Source organism: Neltuma alba, unplaced genomic scaffold, assembly GCF_004799145.2.
Source record: "Neltuma alba isolate B1F8T4 unplaced genomic scaffold, ASM479914v2 tig00001132_pilon, whole genome shotgun sequence".
Classification (NCBI taxonomy): domain Eukaryota; kingdom Viridiplantae; phylum Streptophyta; class Magnoliopsida; order Fabales; family Fabaceae; genus Neltuma; species Neltuma alba.
In genome coordinates, this window is record NW_021632347.1 from 50,311 (window position 1) to 57,260 (window position 6,950).

Below are 6,950 nucleotides of genomic sequence, written 5' to 3' on the forward strand. Positions count from 1 at the left end.
TCCAGGATCTTTAATTGTGATTTTTCCTAAAATATATTCTTATATTCTTTTTCTTTGGAGGAATACATATATACACATCTATATATTATCTCCCATCTTAATTATAAGAGCTAGTTGACTAATTTGAGAATATTAAGAAAAGAAGTTAAGTTAGTTATTTGTAATAAATATGTGTTATTTTTCTTAAAATATCCTTACTAATTAAGTGTATTTATTGGTTAGAACTACTATTGTTAGAAAGACTATATTAAGAAAAAAAAACGTAAATATAAGAGATAAAGTGAATTAAGATTTTATATTTAGGACCAAAATAAAAATCAAACAAAATCTTTTATTAAAGAACGGAGGTAGTATATTAGAACATAAAAGTTCAGATAATAAGAGCGAATGGGGAAGGGGAAACAAGGTGAAAAAATAATAATTTCTCTTATTCTTACTATAAAATTTACATATAATATAAATTATATTATAAAATAAGTTTTATATTAAAAAATATTAAAAAATGGAACAGTATTTCTGCTTAAAAAAACATTGTCAGGCGAGAAGCGGACTGCAACCTGTTTGACAAAAAACAGAAGTTGAAGCCTGTTTGACAAGAAACGATATCTAATAAGACCCTGAAGGCGAATTTCACATATAAATTCTCTTAACAAACTCACATGAAATGCAGCAAACGAACAACCTCCACAAGACTCTCTGATCTCGCATTTACTTCAAACTCACCATGTTAATCTCATCGCCAAATCTATCCTCAATCTCCATCCGCGCTTTCATCTTCTTCCTCATCTTTAGCGTCTCATTCTTGGCTTCTTCTCTTCTTTCTGATGCAGAGCCCCAAAAAATCCATTTCCGCTTTCCAAATCTCTACCCTGAAGGCCTTGCTTGGGACCCTCTGACCCAGCAATTCTTCCTAGGATCGCTCCGTCAGCGGACCATCGTCGCCGTCACTGACGCCGTCACTGCCGAAACCTTCATCTTCGACTCATCCCTCCCCGAAAACGTCTCCTTCGTGGGTCTTTCGGTGGATTCCATCAACAGACGCCTCCTCGCCGTCGTCCACGCCGCCAACACTCTCTCTCCATTCAATGCCCTTGCAGCCTACGACCTACGTTCTCGACAACGGCTCTTCCTCTCCGTCCTCCCCACAGCAGACTCCGACGACTGCGAATCCAACCGTGCGATCGCAAACGACGTCGCGGTGGATGACGAGGGAGACGCCTATGTCACCAACTCTGCTGGGAACTACATATGGAAAGTGAACGACGAAGGAGAGGCGTCGATATTCTCTAGGTCTCCACAATACGCCGCCCATCCCGTGGACCGCGACACATCGTATAGTTCCTGCGGCCTGAACGGCATTGCTTACGTCGGGAAGGGGTATTTGTTGGTGGTGCAATCCAATACGGGTAAGATGTTCAAGGTTGATGCAAACGACGGGACGGGGAGGCTGGTGCAACTAAGCGAGGACTTGATGGGAGCAGACGACATCGCGTTGCGAAGTGACGGCGTCGTTTTGGTGGTGTCACCTGTGAATAAGCTGTGGTATTTGAAGAGTGAAGACAACTGGACAGAGGGAGCGGTGTTTGACAAAATTAACCTTGATTTAAAAAGATTTCCTACCTCAGTGGTTGTGGGGGAAGGGAATAGGGCGTATGTGGGATACGGGTATGTGGACGAGGGTATCATAGGAAATTCAAGCAGGCAGAGTTTCAGCGTAGAAGAAGTGAGATCAGAGAAGAGTGAAAGTAATCATACTTGGAGGATGCTTGCTTTGATTGGGGTGGGATTGGCTTGTTCGTATATTACTTTATTTGGAGGCTTCAGAAGCCGTGGCTTATTTAATAAAAGGGAAAAGGTCCATTAAGGTAGGCTATTGAAAATCAACCTACATTTGCTTGTTGAAGATGAAGACTTGTCGAAGCGTCCGAGTGGTCGAATTTATCGAGATTTGGTTAGACCGATGTCTCCCAAAAGCTACACCAGTGCGTAAAGGCTTTAGTCCTATATTTCTTTTCGAGCAGATCAGTCCTTTTTTCCCGGTCAAAGAGGAGATTAGTCCTATCTTTCTCATTTTCCTTTAAAATAATCTGTTCAATATGACCAGTGTTTCTCTACTTCCAAATATCACTAATAATTACAACCCTTTTGATTGAGTAACTTAAAAAGGTGTTTAGAAATGTCTAAAAGTGTTTATAAGAAGTTTACAAAACAAGACAAACTTCTTCACATATTTACTTCGTAAACCGTAAAACACTTTTAAACTATGATTTGGTTTCTATCAAATACCCTCTTAATAGTTTGATTCAATCCATCTATCCTTGAAAAAATATAATGAAAACTTGTACATTTTCAAAAGTCGTTTACACCACATATCTGTGGAAAATTCCCAATCTCCTGATCAGCTTAGCCACCTTGCGACAACATCCCACAAATTAATTAAAAATAACTCTTCATAATTCAAAAGCTTTGTAATTACTAGAATTAATCTTTACATTTTATCTTGCAGTTGTTTCTTACGATGGACTGAATATATGACGGTTTAATTGCCAAAACAAAATGATGTTAAACAGGGAAAAACAAGAATTGAATGAGGAATGGTTCAAATGCGCAAGATCAATTTCCCAAAAAAGAGGAACTGAAACCACAAATTCAACCTGCTAAAAAAAGTCACTTCGATACCGATATATGGCAGAGTATTGGAACAACGAAACTTCAATATGTAAACAAAATTAGTACATAAAACTTCGAAATTTCTACCCTTGACTAGCACTCAACTTCGGTACTCGTACCCAACAAAAACAACAATCACTTACTGCTCGCCAGGCATCGTCTTAATAATGTCCGAATCACCTGAAAAAAGAAATATCAAAAAATTAGCGATATGCAATACCAAAGTATACCTTCACCATATTGATGTTAGATCTACACAGCTCAAGGTACCAGGATCGATAATGCTGAGGCAGCACACTCTGAAATATTTGCCGCATGCGGTGCCCAAATCAACGTTGTCTGTTACGAACAGAAAAAACTTCATTAGAGATGTTTTACTGGGACAGAATCATTCATTTTGTCCCTGGACACTAGATATCACATCTAAACACATGGCAACACACAGATATACCACACCAGTAAACAGCACAAAGTAAAATGACTTCATGTCTGAAAGAGTTTGAATCCCCTCAAGTCAACAGAATGTAAAGTCCTTTCAAGCGAAGAGAATCACATAAAACATAAGAGTACACAGGAAACATCCTCCACTTTTCATTCAAACCCTGAGTTATGTGAATGTTTTTATTACACACCACAACACATTCAAGGCGGCTTTTAAATCACCGTGCAAGGGCAACATGACTCAAAAGGGCATAAAAAATTTAATAATTCCCTGGAGTAGCAGAAATCAGAACAGCCAGCTATTTTCAAGTCAGCATGCTCAAGCTGGATCGTCATGTGAACTTGGAGCAAATGCACAATCATTTTGATACCAAAAGCATGATAGTAAGAGCCCAAAGACGTGTTAAGCCCCAAGGTTAATAGCGCAGATATAGAGAAAAATAAAACAATCAAAGTGCCAAGATGAACTGGCTTTTCTTTCAAAAGCTCAGTAATGTGGCTATTGCTTCACAAATATTTATAGTTAATATGGTTCCACGGATTCTTCAATGGCCCCCACTGTATAGAATTAAAGACGAGGAATACCAAACAGACAAAACCGATACACCATCAAAACACATAACATTTACCGACAATTATCAGCTAGAAAACTTTGCAATTGAGAACTCACTTCCATTGTAATGGTGAACTCCAACTTTAGCCAACATGGCATAGTACTCTATTTCTGACTTTCTCAGAGGTGGACAATTGTTGGCAATGATAATCAGTTTTCCTGCCAATAGAACATTAAAGACAATATTTAATTATTTATGTATAAATTGTATATATTTGTAGCAAAACACCGATAACAACAGCAACATCCACCACAGTGAAACTCAGGTTATAGTCCCACGGATTGTAGATGAACTCATTTTAATCTAAAAAAATGAATCTAAAAAGAAGATGCCCAAAAATGATTCGACAACAACGAATGCAATTCGAAATTTCACCATGCAACCGACACTTGGCTTTTAAGATCCCCCAGCAATCCATATTTAAGACCTAAAAGGAAACGTTTCCCATCAAGCACATCAATAACCCCATTCTAAATAGCCCAGCCTGGCTCGACGAAATTCCATTTACATCGCATGTTAATAAAAACATCCACATTAGGACTACTTAATCCAATTTTAGTGAATGCCAAAGTAGAAAAAGAACAACCGGATCAAAGAAAGCTTCTGGTTACAATTCGAACCTTTAGAGCTCCTAAGGGATTTGAGGACCGTTTTGTAACCCAGAGTATACTTCCCACTCTTCATGACAAGAGCGAGCCTGTTGTTGATGCTCTCATGGGTCTTCTTCTGTAAAAAGAGAGAGACAAAGAAGCCATCAACTTAGCGCTTGTACAGAGGTGAAAAGGAGACATCAAAAAATCACGGAAAATTGTGAATCAGAAACGAAGTTTCAAATGCGAACTAAGAACCAAAGCGAATCGAGCATGAAGGGAAGGAAACAGAGAAGGAGAAACTTGCCGTCTTCTTGGCGGCAACCATGGTGGAATTCTCCCGGAGAGAGCAGCTGCAGAAAACCTAGAGGCGAGAGGCGCAGAGGGACGCGGTTATGGTGAGGGACTAGGGTTTTTGAGGAAGAGAGGATGTAGCCTTATAATTTTCTTGGGCCAGCATAGTAAAGCGTGGCCCAATTTGTAGCCCAGCTTGTTGTTCCACCATCTCAATTAATTGGGTCACTTCTGACCCAAAATGAAATTATTGGGCTTCCGTTTGCTCAAGTCATAAACTGCACCCGGAGAGACTTCCACATGAAGGGGCAAAAACTCAATATTTCTGATGCAGCATTATTACCAACAAGAATTGGTATAGTTAGCAAAGAATTGGTTTATAACTCATAAGATTGTAAGTTTAAATCCAGCTACTGATATGAGAACCTTGTTGATGGGCGATCTATAAGTATTTCTATAAGCGTTCTCTAAATCTGGAAGTATATCCTGACCCTAATGAGCTCCCGGGATCTAACTCATCTAAACTTTTGTTTTAAAAAAAAATATTGATGGAAAAAAATATTATGAGAGCAGCGCTATATATTTTAAACTTGATAATACAATTTAAATTAATAAACTAATAAATAATACTAAATTCTATATATTTACTAAAAAAATAACATTGAGAGAAACGAGTGGAGCACAAAATTTTGATATAATTTGTTTTTATGATCTTTTAATATTATTTAATATTTAATGCCATCTTGGTTTATTATTTTTTTGGGCAAAAATACAATAACTATTTTTTTCCATTAATGTTCACATATTCATTTAATTTTGTTTCCATATTTAAATTATACTTTGCGCCTCGACTAGCGCATATTAGCATGCGGCATGGATAGTTAATTTTCATGAATATGTCTATTTACTAGCCACTCAATGCTTGCCGGATAGTTAATCCTAGTCTCTTTCCTATTATGCCCTCTCTCTTATGACCAGGAGATTAGTTAGTTAATCCGGATATCATCACTCACACAGAGTCACTTATTTTATATGCATCTCATAGTCACTATTTGATTACGGACTAAGGGTGTTCAAATAGAGTTTTTTTTAATCAACCTTGAGGATTTTTTTTCACATTAATACTGCACCCAAAAAAAAAAATCTTCTTTTCATCATCATCATCATCATAATAATAATAATAATAATAATAATAATAATAATAATAGTGAAATACACTAATTACCCTTCTGTTTTATTAAAATTGCAAAAATCTTTATCTGTCTTGAAAATATATATAAACCTCCATTCAAAATAAAATGTATGTTACATAAAACTCTCTTGTACATTTGAGATTTATTTTCATCCATCCAATTGTTAGTTGACTGTTAAATTTGATTTTTAAACTTTTGTTTTGACTCAAATACCCCTCCTTAATATAAAAGTTCTTTAAACATTTATATTTGCCAAAAAAATTGTTGATACAAAAAAAATAATTTTAATACATGCATTTTCAAAATTTTTAATATATAATAAAATTTATTAATTTTGATTATATTATGAAATTTTATTTTAATTTTTCATCATAAATATTAAAATTATTTATTTAAGTTTCTTTCTAAATGGCTACAAAATATATTAAATAAATATTCTTTTCATCATATAATCTAAATTATCTAAGTTTTAGAGATTATAAAAATTATTTAAATTCATAATTTAAAATTTTTAAATAAAAATTTTGTTAGAGAACATTTCTAACTTATTTATTCAATTATATTTATTAAAAAATAATTAAATTTCCATTCAAGTTTTTTTATGTTTACATTAACTAAATTATTTAATTTTCTATCCCAATATGATAAAAATATTAAATAGTTGATTTTAAAAATAAAAAGAATTAAGAAAAAGGAAAAAAATTTAAATTTTTCAAAACTTTTAACCAAAATTTAGGGATTTAATATTATGAAGGATAAATTAGTAAATAAAAGTAATTTTAATATAAATTTAATTAAAAAATATCTTCATAAAATGTTCTTAGCGGAATTAATAGTTTAGATTAAATTGTATGTTTTCAAAATAAAAAAGAGGTTCGTGTAATTAGGATAAAATGTAAGGGAGGTTAGAATATTTTACTCTAATAATAATTTTTAATATTATTTTTGAAGTTATAATTTTGGATATTATGGAAAAACACATGCGAGCCACTTTTGAATTGTAGGAACTAACAGATCTAAGGAGACAAAGTTAAGGGACCCGTTTAAAAAAAAAAAAAAAACCTAATTCAAAACTAAGATAACTCATAAGAACCTCCAAATTGGTTTTCCATTATTCTTCATTATTTTAAAAATTATGATTTTGATTT

The 6,950-nt window shown here is 34.4% G+C and overlaps 2 protein-coding genes across 2 annotated transcripts; one reads left to right on the forward strand and one right to left on the reverse strand.

Moving 5' to 3' along the window:
• The first annotated feature begins 724 nt into the window (after positions 1-724).
• Positions 725-1,864, forward strand: LOC114751358 (uncharacterized). The gene has a single exon (XM_028940043.1). The coding sequence runs from the start codon at positions 725-727 to the stop codon at positions 1,862-1,864; it is 1,140 nt and encodes a 379-aa protein (XP_028795876.1).
• Positions 1,865-2,617: 753 nt separating this feature from the next.
• On the reverse strand, positions 2,618-4,732 carry LOC114751340 (60S ribosomal protein L30). Its single transcript, XM_028940026.1, has 5 exons — positions 4,623-4,732; positions 4,346-4,451; positions 3,782-3,883; positions 2,941-3,009; positions 2,618-2,850 (listed from the first exon to the last, which is right to left on the reverse strand). Exons 1-5 carry the CDS (start codon positions 4,641-4,643, stop codon positions 2,810-2,812), a joined length of 339 nt encoding a protein of 112 aa, XP_028795859.1. The 5' UTR covers positions 4,644-4,732; the 3' UTR covers positions 2,618-2,809.
• Between the last annotated feature and the right edge of the window lie 2,218 nt (positions 4,733-6,950).